We start from the raw sequence: 20,500 nt of genomic DNA, 5'->3' as shown, positions 1-20,500 counted from the left end.
CAACCGGACATTTAGCCTAGGTTCCACATAGTATCACAACACCTATATCTATTTTAAATTATTTGCTCCACGGCTTCTTTTAGTACTTATTTTTTTCTGTTCTGGAATTAGTGCAGTAAGCAGTGTCCCGTGCAGATTGGCCAGCAGCATTTGAGCGGGAAGAATCTTCTCTATAAAATCTAGGACAAAGGGTCTAGGCAGCATTCTCCCAATGTTTACATATATTCGGTTGCACTTTCCCAGTTGGGTTGCTTATTAAATGTTTTTATGTGTGTATATATTTTTCCCTTTTGGGCATTTTTTATATTTCTTCTTCTTTACCATACATATAGAGCAACACTATGTACATAAATGTTTGCCCTACAATCCCTCTCCCCCAATCCTAATTTATTTTCTTTCCCTTCACTTTTCTCATGTTTTGCTAATTTCGAGAATATATATATATATATATATATATATATATATATATATATATATACACATACTAGCAGTTACCCGCGACTTTGTCTGCGGGTTGGCAGTGGCGTTGAACCACTTATATGTGTTGTCCCCCTATCTCTGCCCCCAGTTTCTTGTCCCCCCATCTCTGCCCCCAGTTTCTTGTCCCCCCATCTCTGCCGCCAGTTTCTTGTCCCCCCCATCTCTGCCCCCAGTTTCCTGTCCCCTCCATCTCTGCCCCAGTTTCCTGTCCCCCCCATCTCTGCCCCCAGTTTCCTGTCCCCCCATCTCTGTCCCCAGTTTCTTGTCCCCCCATCTCTTCCCCTAGTTTCGTGTCCCCCATTTCTGCCACCAGTTTCTTGTCCCCCCCCATCTGTGCCCCCAGTTTCTTGTTCCCCCATCTCTGGCCCAATTTTCTTGTGCCCACAGTTTCTTGTCCCCCCATCTCTGGCCCCAGTTTCTTGTCCCCCCCATCTCTGGCCCCAGTTTCTTGTCTCGCCATCGCCGCCCTCAGTTTCTTGTCCACCCATTGCTGCAGCTTGGATAGCTGTGGCTCCGGGACGATGTGGGCTGCCGCCATCTTCTTCACTGTGTCCCTGCTCAATCGGCATGCCCACATTCAGCCCCCAACCTATGGTGCTGCAGTCCTGCCTCTATAGCCCGCCCACAGCCTGCCATGCACCAATAGGAGGTGCGTTGACAGACCAGCACTGGCAGAATGCCAGCTTCTACAGCCGAGCCCGGAGGTGTCTTTGGAGGGTCACGGTGGCGATTTGGGGTGAGTGATCCACATTTTAAAGAGGACCTTTCACCACTTTTGGGCACATGCAGTGTTATATACTGCTGGAAAGCTGACAGTGCGCTGAATTCAGCGCACTGTCGGCTTTCCCGATCTGTGCCCGGTGTAAAGAGCTTACGGTGCCGGTACCGTAGTGCTCTATGGTCAGAAGGGCGTTTCTGACCATTAGCCAGAGACGTCCTTCTGCCTCGCGGCGCCAATCACGCTGTGCTGTGGAGCGGGGAGGAACTCCCCCCTCCCGCTCCTGATAATACTCGTCTATGGACGAGCGCTGTGAGCAGAGGGAGGGGGCGTTCCTCCCCGCTCCACAGCACAGCGCGATAGGCGCCGCGAGGCAGAAGGACGTCTCTGGCTAATGGTCAGAAACGCCCTTCGGACCATAGAGCACTACGGTACCGGCACCGTAAGCTCTTTACACCGGGCACAGATCGGGAAAGCCGACAGTGCGCTGAATTCAGCGCACTGTCAGCTTTCCAGCAGTATATAACACTGCATGTGCCCAGAAGTGGTGAAAGGTCCTCTTTAAGTAGCTTAAAGCTACTACCTTTTCCTGGCAAATATGTGTGTGTGTGAAATTTCCCCAAAATCCATTCAGCCGTTTGGCTGTGATTGAGGAACAATCATCCAAACATCAAGTGTCATTGAGACAATGCTGCAGGTGTCTACTTTAAGAAAATATATAGGTATGGGGGGGGGGGGGGTTGTATGATTTTTTAATGTTCCAATTTAGCTTTGATTTATCCATCTCAAAACTGTGAAAATTGCTCTGGCTACTGGAGGTGCAAAATTTCCAGAGACCCTCAGCAGTGAAAGGGTTAATGGGAGTATACCATCATCAAAAGAGTCTTGTAAACAATCATGTCAAAATGTACTCTTACTGCCATGAAAAATCACCGTTTACAATGGAAGTGAACGCTCTAGAGCACCAATGCTTACCGAGCCTGTGAGTGTTACATATCAGGGCCTAGCAGAAAGCCACAACCCTGGTGCAACAGACTGGCGATGTGAATATGGACTAAAAGGCGATTTTCTCTGAACCAAGATTGCACTTTGACAAGGTACGTTCAATATTCCACTAACCGGTCGTACAAACAGCGACACAGAAAAATGCTAAGTCATATCTTAGTTAGCAATAAGAAAATTTACTTTTTACAAAATAAACCAATATTAAAAAGGCAAGTAGAAATTCAGTAGTTTTAAGAGCAATTTTGTACAAAAGCATATTCTGTGGCCAAGCTGGTACTAGCAACAGTGAACATGATAAAGCATCTACTTTATTTGATATTTCACAAATTAGTTTGGTATGACACTTTAAAAAAATAAATATCAAATACTACATTGCTGGTAAAATCTGCAGAATTATTATTGTTGCAAATGCCATAGAAATTCCAGCTTCCTCAAGGCACAATGTGTGGTATGATAGATATATTTAGGATGCTTGTTATCGGGATAGTTATGTACAGTTTACTTTTTTTGAAAATGTTCTAAAAGGTAGATATTATGTATATGTGCTGTTAAAAGCATTGGTTAAGTATTCTAAGTGACTCGTGCACAGGCAAACAGAAGATACAATGTGACTGTATTCATTTACAGACTTCCTGATCTTCTCCAGGGCTAAAATAGATGCGGAGTACATCTTTAAGGCAAAAAATTAAGGTCAGAGTACTCTATGCCCAGATAATCCAGCCACAATGGAGAACACTGGCTCATTCTCCTTAGACAGTCCTCAAGCTCCTATACGTTATTCACAGAGGATATCACTGAGCTTGTAGTGCCTGAGCTATATGGAGGTTTTGTGGCTGAAGATTTGGTGCTTGTTGCAGATTGGGTTGCTGCATGATTGGCCATCCATCAGGACCCTGGTGGTTCTGTAAGAGGCGGTAAAGCTGTTTGAGGTGGGCAACGATGTTGTCTTTGATATCAGGAACAGAAATCTGCAAACGAACACTTCCGCTTTCAAAGGAGCGAGTGACATCTCCAGAGAACATCTCAAGAATCATCCGGGCCACCACTGGAATAATCTACCATATAAAAAAAAAAAAAAAAAAAAAAAAAACATATTGTGACCAAAAACTAATTTGCACGAAAAATATAGCATTACATGCAATATGCTGAAATATTAAAAGATCACTACTGGCAACTATTTGTATGTTACGCCAGTCTTTATAAATCTTCCAAAATTTGAAACACAGGCAAATGGTGAAGAATAGGCAAAGAACAACTCTACTTACTAAACACCGTGAACAGATCTGGCCAACATACACACAAAGTATGCATACATGGTTTGGCTGCCTATTTTGCTTTCAAACTGGCTATACAATGTATATAGCTGCTGGCTGACAACTTCTCATATACACCTGCATATTCTGACTAAGCATGCTCATGTTCTTGGCAGGGGAGCCAGAGTAATGCCTAGTTCACACGGGCTAGTGACCGCGTATTTTGGTTCTGATTTTGATTTTGACGTGGGAAGCCGTGTCAGAGTCAGAACCAATATGCGCCTGTCGCGACTTTTGACAGTCGCGGCTTCCCGCTCCAGAGTAAGCCCAAATGAAAGGGCCTAGTCTGGAGGGATCAAGATAGGGCAGCTCGCTTCTCTTTTCTGTGAGCGGGAACAAACCGCTAGCAGTAAAAAGAACGCTAGTGGTCTACATAGACCTCTATTGTGAGGGGGCGTATTTTGAGACTGATTCCGCGTCAAAATCCGCCCCCTCTTGCCCAGTGTGAATGAGCCCTAAGTCAGTAGCAAGATGAAAAGGAAGATGCCCAACCAGATGCTTTCACCAGTGATCTGCTGTTAAGGTAAGGGTCAGCACATCACTATACTACACCAAAAATTTAATTTTTATCTTATAGAGTATCAAAATTTAGGCAATGTTCCAAACTTTATGGATAAAAAAAAAGTGGCTACTATCTAAAACCATTAGGAAATCACTTGTATACTTGACTGGAGCAGTTTTGAAGAGATTTTTAAGATTCTCAGATTCCTATATACAGTGATATTTCAGGTGTCCTTAAAGAGGACCTTTCACCACTTTTGGGCACATGCAGTGTTATATACTGCTGGAAAGCTGACAGTGCGCTGAATTCAGCGCACTGTCGGCTTTCCCGATCTGTGCCCGCTGTAAAGAGCTTACGGTGCCGGTACCGTAGTGCTCTATGGTCAGAAGGGCGTTTCTGACCATTAGCCAGGAACGTCCTTCTGCCTCCCGCTCCTGATAATGCTCGTCTATGGACGAGGGGTGTGAGCAGAGGGAGGGGGCGTTCCTCCCGGCTCCACAGCACAGCGCGATTGGCGCCGCGAGGCAGAAGGACGTTCCTGGCTAATGGTCAGAAACGCCCTTCTGACTGTAAAGCGCTACGGTACCGGCACCGTAAGCTCTTTAAACCGGGCACAGATCGGGAAAGCCGACAGTGCGCTGAATTCAGCGCACTGTCAGCTTTCCAGCAGTATATAACACTGCATGTGCCCAAAAGTGGTGAAAGGTCCTCTTTAAGGATTGGATATAAAAGTTGTATCCCTAGTTTAAGTGGGGAGTTCTAAGGCTGCAGCTGTATTGTATTCTGTATTCATTCATAATGTCATTAAGTTGAGCTAGGTTCAGGCCAGTACAGCCAGCGGATACAAAATTTGAGCTTTGCCTTGCAATAGTGTGGCTCTCTGTACAGCTCTACAACTCACCTGCACAATGATAAGTTTGCGATCCCTTGGTCTACCATCAGGCCACTCCTCTCCAAAACACAAGTATATCTCATGTTGTGGCTGCTTAGATCCACCTCCTTTCTGATGTGAAATGAGTTCTGATTTTGGCAAAGGAAACAAAAACAGATGAGCGTCTAGAAGAAAGGTCACCAGTTCTACAAATGTCAATGTTACATCGGATGTTTATAGGATTATCCATTTTTTTAATATAAATTATGGCCCAAATAATAGGATACATCAATACAAAACACCTCCTAATATATATCATGTTTAAATTCCACACTGCTTATCGGATTTATTTTCAGGTCATTAACCAGAGGGTAACGTTTCGTTTGCAAGATCACTACCCCTCCCTGGGAATATTTCAGCCAGCGAACGTCACAGCAGCATGTGACCACCTTGTTCCTTCATGCCACTTATTGGAGTGATTTATTGCTGGGACAGATATGTGGAGGAAAGCGGAGTGAGACACAAGACAGACACTGCGACAAAACATACCCAGTAGAAATGTGCACACAAGGGAGAGTGGAGAAGGGAGATGTACATAGATGGCTGATGAATCATGGGAAATGTAGTTTGTCCACAGATTCACTGCATGTAAATAACAGTGATACAAGGAGCAGCAAGTAAAATAAAACCAAGCAAAGGGTGCATAAGAGAACACTGAGTATTTAGCACTGCTGTGGATGTATTTGCAGTTAGTTTTTGGAAGCTGGATAACCCCTTTAATATTCCAAGCCAAAAAAAATTTAATAAAATGTTACTTACCACTTAAAAATGTTTCCAAACAGAAAAGTTTCACTCTTTTTTGCCTTTCAATCAAATTCGGAGTATTTGGAGAAGGAGAACAAGGTCCAGTCCAGTATACCTTGCACTGGCATAGTCTTATAGCATAGATTGCATGCCCACTCACTTCTAAGATAAGACCTCTGTCCATGACATCTAGAAGACGACTGGTGTACTGTTTCTGGCGCTCATTTACTATTTGGTCTGGACCAGGGAATCGAACTTGCTCAAGGCTTATAGGACCAAACAGCTCTTCCTGATTGGGCATAGGACCCAGATCTCCATAGAATAGTCTGCAGCCTTGGGGGTTACTGACAGTCATTGTCGGGCCCATTTCTTTCCCCCTGTACAGAAACTGAATTTCTAAATCTGTCACTGCAAAAGAAAATAAACTAGATTGGAACTGTGGAAAGATATCACAATGCAGGCTTACTGAACAAACAAAAATGTAGAAATGAAAACACATAACAGTTTACTTACTTGGCAGAGAACTAATCCACAATTCAGGAGTGTTGAAGAATTCCACTGCTCCTGGGGTCTGTGGGACTTCCATATCTTGTGGCTCTGATTTGGGCCAATTTGGTTCTGGGGTGCAACTTCCTATACTTGCAGGGGCCATAGGAGAATCTGCAAAATTAAGTTTACATTTACATAAATATTAATAATTATATACAAACATCTACTTAAGGTGATGCTGTGATCATGTAGGCCAAAGTTAAAGGGGTGTTCCGAAAATGAATGGCTTTTCATACTGATGACCTATCAACTGGATAGGCCATGAGCATTCGATCTGTGGGGGTCCAACACCCGGACCTCGCACAGATCAGCTGTTCCACAGCTTCCAGATGGCAGAAGCTGCTGCGGTTGATGCAGAGAGCATGCGTCTGTAATAGGAGCAGCACTACAAACTTGTCCACTGTATAGCGGTGGTTCCAATTAACTGCAGTTCAGCTGCTATTAAGTGACTAGGATAGACTTCTTGGTCTTTATAGCTTTAACTAAAAATAAATACCATGTGCATGTTCTGGGACAGTGTTTGAATAGCATATACCGCACATGAAGGATACTGGTCTTCTGCCCGTGCCTCCACAGTCCCATTTACTGACATACAGGCTTGTAAAGGACCATAGGCATGAATGGATCAGTATACTATCCTTAAAAAACCTGGCTAGGTTACTAAAAATGCACAGTCATGTGCATGAAGCCTTAAAAGCAGCAATAACAACATACAAAGGAAAGATTCCCAACATTGAAGTTTCGGTAGCAAATGTTCTAGTGTTCACTGATGGCAAATACAGGCCACATATTTGTAACATAATTCCTAAACCTTGACAGACAGGCTGGACAACATTACTAAACCTTTATGAACCCTTAACAAAAGCTTTAGTGTATTATATAAGCTAACATTTTATTTTACTGAAAGTAATAACCCTGGGTTTCGATTAACTGTTCTATATATGGTTTCACTTGTGATACAGCAGACTTATTTTTCAGGACTTTTCTGGCAGAATTATATATTCTAGAGTTTCACACGCCGAAAGCAGAATAGGTATTAAGAGTGATAACTAGAGATGAGCGAGTAGTACTCGATCGAGTAGGTATTCGATCGATTACCACTCGCTATTCGAATGTAAAAGTTTGATGCAGAACCAGCATTGATTGGCCGAATGCTATACAGACGGCCAATCAACGCTGGTTCTTCTCCTACCTTTAGAAATCTTCTCCGTGCAGCTTCCCCACGGCGTCTTCCGGCTCTTCATTCACTCTGCCAGACATCGGACATGCGCAGTCGGCTCTACCCAGGCCCGATGCCTGGCAGATTGAATGAAGAGCTGGAAGACGCCGCGAGGACGCTGCAAGGAGAAGACTGCTCGGAGGATCCAGCCTGACCCTCACTCGTGAACTTGGTAAGTATAATTTGATCGAACGTTGCCTACCCCTGAAACGAGCATTTCCCCCCATAGACTACAATAGGGTTCGATATTCGATTCGAGTAGTCGAATATTGAGGGGCTACTCGAAACGAATATCGAACCTCGAACATTTTACTGTTCGCTCATCTCTAGTGATAACCAATTTTTCTAGCCAGAAATATACTAATTTCAGTTGTCACTTTCTTCCCCATCTTTTGAAGGCCAGATTAAAGAATAAAGCAAATACACACTGGGGCAGGTTTACTAATACTGAATAATCTTTGGATGATGTAAATTTAGACTAGTCTTAAATTAGATTTATCACACTGACAGATGCTGGATAGTAAATCTGGAACATGTCTAGCGTAAACGTACACCGCATATTTGTTGGCTTAGTTTATGGCAAAAAAAAATGTGCCAAAATTTTGGCAAATTTTTAGTGCACAAAATAACATCCCTCTTTCATAAACTACTCCCTCTTATCAGACACGCCATCAAAAATGGGGTACAATGCATATATGCCAGATTTTCACAAAAACTGCACTAGAATTGTCACATTTCCATTAGCACTTGGATAACTGGTCATGTGAAAAATCTCTGTAGATATACTGCATCATGGTTTTATTATAAAATAGGATTGTCAGACTCTCAGTGATCAAGAGAATGAAGGTATTTTTATCTTCCCAAACTGAATGGAATGGTGGTCGGAAGGGTGCACCCCCACTCCATTCATTTCACTGGGACTATCAGAGATAAGTGAGCACTGGACTTTGGGTGTGCCATTGAAATGAATGAAGCGGAGTGTTCTTTTCCAACCACTGCTCTATTCAGACTGGGGAGCAAAAACATTCCTATTATTGAAATCGATTTGGGTCCCAGTGGTTTTATCTTCCAGCAATCTGCAACGTACCCATGTTGTGCATAGTGGATAACTTGCAGAGGTGGTAAAACCCAAATTAAGATAGCAATTCCCAACAGGGCTGCCTTGGAAAACTGCCGAGGGGTCGCGACACTCTAGTTTGGAAGATGATCACATGCCTTCATGCAACATTATATGCAACATTTTTGGCGTTTTAGTAAAAATTGTTTGGTAGGCATGCCTTAAAGGAACAAGCTGCTGTCAGGCTCATCTAGGTCTGATATATATTGAAAAGAAACTATTGGATATCTTGAAATCCATCACGCCTAAACCTTTTTTCTCCTTACATTAGCTGATGAAGGAGAGTGGGGACAACCTAATACACATTAGATGGTCAAGCCAATACAAATCAACTAATAAAGTTAGAAATCTATTTTTTTAGAATGCAATTTACTCATGATTGTCCTACAGATTAAAAAAAAAAAAAAAAAACATACATGTGATACCCAAGATGCCTTCAAGACAAAGTCTTTGATAACTGTGAGAGGTGAAACAATATGGCTGTTTACCATTTATTGTTAATCCATTGAATGGTTCTTGGATTGGGACATGAAGCTGAGATGGGTTTATGTCTTCCTCTTCATATTCATCATCATCCCATGGTGAAGATCCAGTTGAACCTGTTATAGAACAGAACAGACATCAAAGGTACATATTTACTCTGATCAAGACCAAATTAGCAGTAGCCGACACATTAGGATCCAATACATCTAGAAACTGTTGTTACACCTATTAATTGGTAACTTTGTATTTTCTTTTTTGTTAAAGTTGTCCATTCATGACCTGTTTCTGATGGCGCAAGTTAAATTTACAAATTTACAATGAATCTCTGCCTTGATATATGGCCTGATCTAGGCTTCCAATGATATGCAGATACTCTAGCATGAACTTTCCAATGTCTGCTCCAGACAAAATGCCAAAACAAACAAACAATATGGCAGATCAGCTATATGGCTTTAGGCCAAAATCTGTCATGCCTGCTTATGTCACAAAAAGGTGTCAACGGTTTCCATAAAACTGTTCAAAACACCTCTTCAACTACCCAATATCCTGTGTATAGTCCGCTATAGGTCTTGTACAATGTGTAGACACATGACCAATACATGTAATGAAAATCCTCTCTCTCTTATGCTGACCCTAAGGGTGCATTTTTCTTATATATCTTATCTAGATAGAATGCATAGTTTAGAATTGTATGTAAGGCACTGGGTGAATGGGGATGTTGAGTTTACAGAGTATGACTGCATGGCTTAAACACAGTAAACATCTCTAAGCTAATTTGCTTTGTCCCAGACTCCTAAATGGATTAGTAGAAATGCAGACTGTATATACACGTTCTCTTCCGATGTCATGAAAATCAGGCACCATTACACAATCCCAAGCAAATAAACCACGGTATATGGCGCGGTACTTGTTTCCCTCCATTCTCACCTGGATTAATGATGGATCCTTGAGACTGAGGTATGTCACAGACCTCATAGATTTTGATTGGATTCATGGGAACTTCTTTTGTGCCATCATAAATGAGTTTGAACTCTCGACTCTTGTTAAGGGCGCAGCGCAGTTGTGCTTTCCACTTGGCTGGATCAGGGTCATCAGCTCCTTCGTGATACTTGCCAGTCTCCACAGCCCATGCCTGAGAAAATAAATCTGAGATTATAATTTTTGTTCCAAACGTGATGCAAAAAGTAGTTCCAATAAAAATGCAAGCAATTATAATAAACAACTTACTTTATAACAGTGTACTCTAATGCCCTATATATTTATTATGTATAGCTGATAAAGAGTAACTCAACTTTTATATCTACTTGTGCCAATCTGAAGGCACCTTACTATTACTATTTAATTGGAGCCCTGTTTATTCAGATCTATTTAGTGGGCTATCCCTGCAGTGTGGGACAATGAATGATTAGACCCTTAGACCTGCGTATTTGGAGAGTGCCTGGGAAGTTTGGAGCTGTTGGTAGTGCAGCTTTCCATTCTTCATCTTTTAGTTCTTTACATGTATATGGACGATTTGGCCATAAGGAGTTTGTTTTTTTTCCTACTGGATGCTTATTAAATCCCATACAAACCTAATAAAGTGGCCAATATCTACTTTTGCCTATTCAACCAATGCTTTTATAATAGGGTTGGATCTTGGGTATAAATCCTATACATGTCAACCAATTTATTTTATGATCTATATGTGATGACCAACCAAGGTCACAAAGTCAAACATCAAGGACTTTGTGTCCGACCCCCCCAAAAAATGCCTTCCCCCATTGAGAGGCTGAATATGGACACCAGTAGTTTGCTTTTAAAACCCATTCAAATGAATGGAGTTTAAAACTCACCGCCAGGAAGCTGTCCTTTATGCAGTTTCTCTGAGGAATAGGACGGAGACCCGGCAGGCCAACATGGTAAGTGTGAACACCCCCTAAGATGATTCTCTACTACTCTCAAGGTGTAAATATACTTTTATTGTTTCATAAGTCAAAAGGGAATGTGAACGGAACAAACTCTGCAGTATATTTCACGAAAGAAAAGTGTCTTTGTATTACTCCTGTCTGCACTTCTTATCTGGGCGATTTAGGTCTGTAGTCTGTACACAAACAGATCAGTATACAAATAAGTCTATGGAAGGAATAATATAAGGAAAGAGCCACAGGTGAGGCCGTCTACAGAATTATATTATTGGACATAAACTTAACTGACCTATAAAGAAAGGGATAGGCTCCAGTCAACAAACAACCTCCCAGCCATGAGATGCTGTGCCATCTGTCTGTACACACAGTACAAGACAATTGAACCAGTAAAACAAAAAAACCCCACAAGAATAACAACTCGTCCATACACACATTCTACATTGTATGTAGATGAAAAACCGTTTACATTGTTCTAAGACTGATAATGCCACAGATCAACATCACTGAACCAATTGCTGCCCCTTTGATTTGTTTGTTACCAAATTACAGATTAAGTAGGTTCAATTGCGTCTCTACCAGCAGGTTTATTAGACAAGCACTTTCTTTATCCCACCATGTCCTTCTGTAGGGCAAACAAGGATTAGGTGGACAAGTGAAGAATGGCGTCTGGGCAAACACTCCACAAGTATCAAGCAGGACTGTTCCTCCCTACATGTTAAATAAAGTTTATCCTGTTGTAAACATGCTGTAAGTGAGCTGGACATACACTTTAGATAGCTGATGGCCATGAGTTATGGGTGAATTTGATTTACGGGTGAATTTGATAAGGTCAGAGTCGCGTTTATGACTAAATGACCAATAATTCTGAGTAAGGGCTCGCTCACATCAGCGTTGTGAACTCCGTTATGCAGGTTTCCGTTTCCTGCCTAAAACAGAGCAGGAGACGGAAACCTGCAGGACTCTCTCACCCATTCATTTGAATGGGTGAGAGAGATGTCCGGCCGTGAGCGGCGGTGAGCGTTTTATGCTCTCCGCCGCGAAACCAGGTTTTATAATCCGGAGACATGGCATGCAGAAGACGGAAAGCACAGAACGGAAAGAAGAACGCAGGTGTGAACCTAGCGTAACTGTCGTCGTCCTAATTAATTAGGCCGAGTGCCAGGCGGTAAAGAAGTCACAACACTCTGTGTTGGTATTCGTTCTTCTCTCAACCAAAGAATATGTACTGACGTACTTTTTATTGAAAACACAGGGGTTAAATAGTAGCAGAGAAAGGAAGTGATATAATAACAATGTAAGTTTTCATATTCATTCCTGATTGGTATGGTACATCTCAATCAAACAAAAAGTTTAAGCAGTGCCATATATAGCCAGCTACTCCCGGTCTTGTGTGGTAATCTTGGGGAGCTGTCTTCTTGCAGTAAGCAAACATTTGTTTTTCTTCCACCCATCGTGAATAGAGATGAGCGAGTAGTATTTGATTGAGTAGGTATTCGATCAAATACTACGGTATTCAAAATACTCGTACTCTGTCGAATACCACGCGGTAAATGCAGAAAAACTCGATTCCCCTCCCACTTTCCCTGGCACGTTTTTTTTACACCAATAACTATGCAGGGGAGGTGAGACAGGAACTACGACAACGTAGGCATTGGAAAAAAAAATCTTATACAGTCATTGGTTGGCTAAATCAGCAGCAGCAATAATAATAATAATCCTGGGACGTGGGCGTGTTAGATGCACCCAGGCATGCTTTCCCAGTTGCATTCCAGGGGTGTTGGCATCATTTCCTGAGGTGTCATTGTGGACTTGGTGACTCAAATTGGTCGAATTTTGTTTTCCCTGAAACAAGCATGGTTTTTCCCATAGACTATAATGGGATTCGATATTTCAACGAATAGTCGAATATTGAGGTCTACTCGAATATTTCACTACTCGCTCATCTCTAGTCGTGAATGCAGGCGCCATCTTATCATTTAACATTATACCAGTTTCAAACATAAGCGACTATATCTAGCATTCAACTTTTAAGGATAACAATGTTTTGTTTTGTTTTTTATAAAAACTTCACAGATTTACACAGCTAGATGTTCGGATGGACAAGCACCGATCAACATCATAACATATATGTCTGTGATCATTTGCTTCGGCCTTTGTTTAAATAATAATAATAATTAAAAAAAAAAAAAAAAAAAAACACACACACACACTACAATGGGGAGGAACTGTTGAGCTGCAATGCTCATCCACTGTACTTTTAATAGTGGCCATGCAGAGTACTGCAGAGGCTCCGAGGCTCTCCCATTCAAATCTACAGTACTCATTATGGCCGATATTAAAAGCACAGCAAGTGAGCACTGCAGTTCATACCAGGACAGGAAAATGGCTGACCTGTGGAAAGAGACACCCTTTGATCTAAAATTGACGTCCTATCCTACTGAACAGCACATCGATTTTAAAAAGTTGAATAACCCCTTTAAGATACAATTAAGTCATCCTTGCAGGTGACTTGTGATACTATAAAACTGCAAACTGTTATCCATTCCTTTTGTCTGTCAAATCAGAAATGTTTGCATTGAAACTATTCTGCTCACACTTTAGATGTTATGCTGACTATAGTGGTAACTAGTATACACCTATACATTCTTGTTACCTTACTATCACATTACACTGAGCCAAAATCACAGAATTATTAAAAGGGATTCAATCATTAAAACTGAATTTTTTCTCCTTAACATGTAGAAATAGCCTTAAGAAAGGCTATTCTTTTCCTCCCTTTAGAAGTCTTCTACACGCCGTCATTCCGCAGATATCACGATTTTGATCGGTATGCAAATGAGTTCTCTCACAGCACTGGGGGTGTCCCCAGTGCTGCGAGAAAACTCTCCAGCAACGGCCTCTTCTTCCTCTGGAATGCCCTCTCAGCGACGTGTTCTTCGGATGGCTTCTTCTTTAGTATACTCGTGTAAGCGGCCGCAAGAAAATGGCTGCAGACATGGGCAGAGCCCACTGCGCATGCGTCCCATTTAAAGCCAGAAGAAATCATCCAAAAAACAAATCGCGGAGAGGGCGTTCCAGAGGAAGAAGATAGGAGTAGAATAGCCTTTCTTAAGGCTATTCCTACATGTTAGGGAGAAAAAAAATTCTATTTTAAATTATTGAGTCCCTTTAAGAATGTTATTATTCACCTTGAAGATAGTGTTCTCCTCCTCATGCTGGGGACTGTGACGTGTTGCATGCTTCCACGGGATTTGAAACCTCTTAGCCTCCCTGTCCAGCCATGACAGTCCAGGATACATTCCACTGTCCACCTGAGCCACAAGCCATGGCTTTAAGCGAACACGACGAGGGTGCAGGGCCATCTTCTGTAACAAGAAATGATTAGATGTTTGGTGTCAGCAAGCCTTCTGTTTACTGTCTGTGGAGTCTGAATTCCTCCCAGAGAACACACAAGAACAATCAAGGTCATCTAAGAATAGATTAAGAGGTAATGTGCGTCTCTTCCAGATTAATTCTGCTTTACATCATGCAGTCCCATCATTTACTGCTGCCTTTCATCTTTGTCACTGAGCAAATATTTAGCTGGGTCATGAATTCCAGAACAGCCATTAGATGACTTTGCCCTCTAACCCAATCAAACCAAGCTACCAAATACCAGAGGAGACTATGGTCTGTGTCATGATCAATAATTTCACCAACGCAAAAACTAAGTCACCGTTTACACAGGCAGCCAACATGCTACATTGGGTTCCAATCAATGATCCAGTGACACATTTACATGCCACACTGTTTTATGTGCCAACAGACTATTATTTTGATTTGTAAAGGGCTGTGGAATATGTTGGAATACAAAGTTTTTATTATTATTCTTACCCTGCAGTTTGTCTTACAGAAGGCAAGTACATCACTGGTCACACAAGGGGATGTGCGGTCAACAAACACCAATTTTAATTTTAGCATAAAAAAATGTGATCACAACAAACAAGTGTTCGCTCGTGGCCATTTGGACTTATTTTCCACAGTACAATGACCAGGGATAGGTGTTCGTACTAATATTAGTTTGGATGATCAATACATGATGTAACCTCAAGGCTGGTCTTACACGACCGTAATGTAAGTCCGCAATTGAGGATTTTCAGTTGCAGACAAATTATATTAAATGTGGCCTCTTACACCACCGGATATTTTATCCATGGTGTGGCCGGGCCACAACCGTGGTCCGCAATTTATAGGACATGTCTGTAATGGCCGTGAACTGCGGCACTGCACGGACTCACCCATAGAACTCTATGGGCGAGTGCGGCAGGACACGGGCATCTGCGGAGCCTATGTTTGCTCAAGCTATGTAAGGTTCAGGAATTCTGGCAAAGTCCTGCCATCCATTGCTTCAATTTTGCAACAAACTATCTAGTGTAAACCTGTATGTATAAATATGCAGTCGACTAGCACAATAGCTGCAGCACAGAAACATGAATTCTGAACAACTCTAACAATTATAAAGTGCTGGTTATAGAATACAAAGCTCTCTAGAAAACACACAAAAAGGTAGACAAGTACATTCCCAATGTCCTTTGATGTTTTCATCTAGCAGATAGAAGACAACCAGCAATTACTGCTTTTACACCACTTCAGTAGCACTAAACCGATATGCTATAGTAGATCTGCAAGAAGGATATCAAATATAGTTTCCCAAACAGCGCATTTTTCTTGTGATTATGACAAATACTCAAGCTTTTTAAACTGCTCCCCTGGGTTGTTCTTGCCATTGTACAAACATGATGCAACCATACAATGTGAACACAGACTACATGTAGACAGAGAAATATACCATCCCACAGAACACTTTTCTTTAATTGCCTGATTTGTAAAACAGCTGGAAATACAAATACAGATTCATTTGTTCTGCCCAAAGCATCTTTCATCAGGTAGCTGCAGGCTCCATCGTGTTCTAATTCTGTATTCAAGCCCTTATTCACATCCTAAGGCTAGATCCAGACACCAAATCAAATAGGCTTTATTGGCACGTCCGAATAGATATTTAATCTATAACTGAATTGATTTACTAAAATGGGAGGGGGAAATTAGTGGAGCAGAGCCTATTAATTGATGTATAGAACTAGACATATTGGAGGTGGCGAGAGGTCTGCTTTACAAGGTTTTTCACTAATAAAATGTTTCAAGTATTCACAAAAACAGGTATCCTAAAGTGAATGGCGCACTATTGTGCATACATGACCACCACTCCGTTCACTTCCATGAAACTGACAGAAGACAATCTAAGGCTAAGGTCCCACGTTGCTGCAACAAGCCAAAGTCAAGAATGGCTTCAAAAGGAAAGAGAATTCTATAGGAAGTTCTACCTTCTGCTCAATCCAATCCTGAATTTGGCTCAAAAACACACAACTAAATCCACAACAACAACAACAAAAAGCTGCATTTCCGCAACATGGGTCCTTAGGGGGCATTCACATGATAACTCGCGGCAGAATCAGCTCTGATAAAAAGCCTCCCATTGATTTCAATGTGTTACGAGCGTTAAACGGAACACATTGAACTCAATGGGAGTCTTTTTATCGGAGCTGATTCTGCCACTTATCGTGGCAGAATCAGCGCCGCGTTACTCCGTGTGAATGCCCCCTTAGCCTAAAATAGGAACAGTGATTGTGTATACAATTCACATGGAGATCCCAGTTCTTGTTCTCAGTAGACATATGTTCTTCCTCCATCATACTACTCTTAGGTGAAGTCCACTCACTTGACAATACAAGACAGTACATGTGTACTTAGCGTCATCACTGGGCAATGCAGGACCACCCACTTGACAGAAAACTTCTATGAGTACCCAAAAGTAATCTTTGTGCCCCATCACCGAGATATTCATTTATTTCAGAATAGGCAAATGAGCAGTCTGGAGCAACAAGGACGGTTATGTTACTAATGTCAACATACAAAGCCATCCACAACCTGTCCCCTCCATATATATCCAACCTAATCTGCCGCTACCTGCCCACACGTAACCTCAGATCCTCCAATGACTTCCTACTCTGCTCTGCGCTCATCCGCTCCTCACACAACCGTCTTCAAGATTTCTCCCCTATACAGATTGCATCCCCCATACTCTGGAACTCCATACGAAGACACATAAGACTGACCCCCACAATCACAGGCTTCAAGAAGGCCCTGAAGACTCACCTATTCAGGAAGGCCTACAACCTCCAATAACACTATCACCGCACCGCCATCTGTACAGTCTCCCCCTCTCCTTCTGTCTCTACCCCCTTCCTTCATAGATTGTAAGCCCTCGCGGGCAGGGCCCTCTACCCCACTGTGCCAGTCGGTCATTGTTAGTTTTATATCTGCCCATATGACAGGGCCAGGTAAGATGAGATGATGAGATGCATTATATTCAGGTGGGTTACCGGCTTAAATATGTGTCACCCTAGTAACAGATTTCCTTTGAATCCCACTTATTCATAAATGTTCACACAAGGTTTATAATTATATATGTGATCGATAAATGATTATATATATATATATATATATATATATATATATTTATTTATTTATTTATATACACACACACCCCAATAACAGTAATATATACTGGATGTTATTTGGGTTAAAGTTTACTTTATTTTTTGATACAGTGTAGCTTATTGTGTCTGCCCCTTAAAGGGGCTCTATCAGCAAAATCATGCTGATAGAGCCCCACATATGCGTGCATAGCCTTTAAAAAGGCTATTCAGGCACCGTAAAAGTTAAATTAAACTACCCCGCCGTTTTAAAATAATAACTTAAAAAAGAATGTGATCTACTTACTGAAGGTGCACGCTGGACGGGCATTCAGGGTGCGCCGTCTTCTTATTCCCCGCCTCTTCTTCATCTGACGTCTTCCGGTCCCGTCCTCCGGTGCTTGCTCGCGGACACTGATAAAAAAAAAATAGCCCGGGCGCATGCGCAGTAGCCGTAGTAGAAGCCGCGTGCTACTGCGCATGCGCCCGGGCTATTTTTTTTTTTGTCAGTGTCCGCGAGCGAGCGCCGGAGGAGGACGGGACCCGAAGACTTCAGAGGAAGAAGAGGCGGGGATGAAGAAGATGGCGCACCCTGAATGCCCGCCCAGGGTGCACGTTCTGTAAGTAGATCACATTCTTTTTTAAGTTATTATTTTAAAACGGCGGGGTAGTTTAATTTAACTTTTACAGTGCCTGAATAGCCTTTTTAAAGGCTATGCACGCATATGTGGGGCTCTATCAGCATGATTTCGCTGATAGAGCCCCTTTAAGGTTGTAATATGTTTTTATCTCCTAACCTCATTTTAATAGATCATTTTTTATAGTACCTCCATATGCAAATGAATATATAGAAGTCAGAAAATCTTAAATACAAGTAGTATGATGATGTTGCATGTTTTTACTTAATAATTTTTCATCAAATAAGAGAGAGAAACACTCCTAATGCTTTTGTTGTCTCACACAAAGAACTGAAAGTGCAGGGAGTAAGGGAATCCATGGCGGTCGTACAGGCACTCATCCCCAACACCCACTAAAACAGGCATTACTACATTCCCTCCCATAACATGCTCTTTATGGTAATTATACATTACCCACTTGTCTAAAGGTCTTCAAGTGTGGAAGGCTTGTATATAAACAGAGAGTAAGAATCCAAGCCCCATACAATGCAAATGTAATCATTAGCAAAACAAAAGATACCTCATGCAATTCAATTGTGTCACTCCTCTACAAAACACAAGGTCCATATTTACTAGGGTCAGTATGCGAATCCTTTCTTGTTCTTTACACAATTCTGTATTTGCACAACAAATGCCCACCAACCCTGTAAAATGACTCTCAATACCAATGAAATCCAAGAGGGAATGTTCAATTCGCTATAGGCAGTGGTGCAGGGGTAGCAGTCGCTACTGGGTCCTGTACCCTGAGGGTGCCCCATAGGACGCTCTTCCACATAAAATATACCACTATTCTAAATGGTACAAAGTAGATAAGGGCCCCATTACAATGTAGCATTTGGGCCTAAGAGCCAAAGTTACATCTCTGTCCCCAAGGCCTTAGGATGTCACAGTTTCAGTAATAGTTTGGATACAAATGTAATGTCCTCTGTGCTGTATGGCCAGTACATTCTACACAGTCTGTCCTGATACAGCTCGGTGGGAATCTGACTGTATAAAACAAAAACATTTTTGCTGAGGAAAATGAACCCCATCTAGGAATAACGAAAACCACATGAATATCCTACACCCCTAACAGCTGACTAGGCTCACAACCGGCACAGTAATTACTGCAAATATGGTCCAAAGGGTGGAGTCTAGTAATATAGTCATACCTAATAAAGGTTATAGTGCCTGTGTATGGGCATTACAAAAAGTACAGCTCCAAGTGAAATAGAAGAGGCGCTGACTGGCTGAAGGAAGCACAAGGGTGTGAAAAGATTTGTTTTACAAGGTGCACACTGCTGAGGCTTACTACATGATACCAGTGTATGCTCCCACTCCCCAGGTCACATGACTGTGGAGAGGAGCGCAACAAAGTATATAAATAACAGACATATACCCTAAACCTACCGGAATAAGAACAGACAAATAACAATGTATTACATAGACCCCAGAGTCTACACTGACACAAAGCTTAGCACTATTAAGAAGAGACACATAACAATGTATTATATAGACCCTGACCCTACAGACTAAACTGACAGAAAGTCAATAAACAGATGATGAAATACGCAGACCAATCATAATGTCCATCACTAATAAGCAGACACATAGAACAGTGTATTATAGACCACAATACAGCAGACAACAATGATAGAAGGATTATCATTACTATAATAAAACAGATATAATGTATAGTACACTACAGAGGAGCGTATAGCAGCTCTATCACTCCTGTAATAATACAGACAGAATATATAGTACACTACAGAGGACTCTATAGCAAGTCTATCACTAGTATAAGAAGACAGATATAATGTATAGCAAGTCCACTACTGTAATAAGACATAATATATAGCACACTTATTGCAGCTCTATCACTAGTGTAAGACATACATCCTGTATAGTACACATATAGCAGGTCTATCACTAGTGTAATAAGACATATATAATGTATAGTACACATATCGCAGGTCTATCACTAGTGTAATAAGACAGATACAAGATATAGTACACCACAGAGGACACTTATAGCAGGTCTATCACTAGTGTAATAAGAACAGGTTATTCAATGTAGAAATTTCCAGCACGTGACCTACTCCACATAAAGAAGATCTCCAGATAACTTCTAGGATCAATAGACTATCCGGACAGAAATCTCGAGAATGATCACAAGTTGTCCCTAAATCGCAACATGGAAGCTGGTCGGTAACACAGGAGCTATACCAGCAAACCACAAACAGACGAAACCAGGAAATGCAGCAACACCTTAAGCAAGCCGCATCTTACCTCCACCCGGCTCCACACAGCAGACCTCTGGCCACTAGTGATGAACAGGCGACGGATAACTAATGACAATGGGGAAAT

The 20,500-nt window shown here is 41.8% G+C and overlaps 1 protein-coding gene across 1 annotated transcript; it reads right to left on the bottom strand.

Annotated features, from left to right (window-relative positions):
- Positions 1-2,359: 2,359 nt before the first annotated feature.
- On the bottom strand, positions 2,360-20,486 carry IRF6 (interferon regulatory factor 6). Its single transcript, XM_075264174.1, has 8 exons — positions 20,423-20,486; positions 14,154-14,330; positions 9,989-10,193; positions 9,067-9,177; positions 6,207-6,353; positions 5,709-6,101; positions 4,920-5,038; positions 2,360-3,258 (listed from the first exon to the last, which is right to left on the bottom strand). The coding sequence occupies exons 2-8, from the start codon at positions 14,325-14,327 to the stop codon at positions 2,995-2,997; spliced, it is 1,413 nt and encodes a 470-aa protein (XP_075120275.1). The 5' UTR covers positions 14,328-14,330; positions 20,423-20,486; the 3' UTR covers positions 2,360-2,994.
- Between the last annotated feature and the right edge of the window lie 14 nt (positions 20,487-20,500).

The sequence above is a fragment of the Leptodactylus fuscus genome, chromosome 2 (assembly GCF_031893055.1).
Source record: "Leptodactylus fuscus isolate aLepFus1 chromosome 2, aLepFus1.hap2, whole genome shotgun sequence".
NCBI classification, from domain to species: Eukaryota; Metazoa; Chordata; class Amphibia; order Anura; family Leptodactylidae; genus Leptodactylus; species Leptodactylus fuscus.
This window is presented reverse-complemented; position numbering and strand designations above follow the sequence as displayed.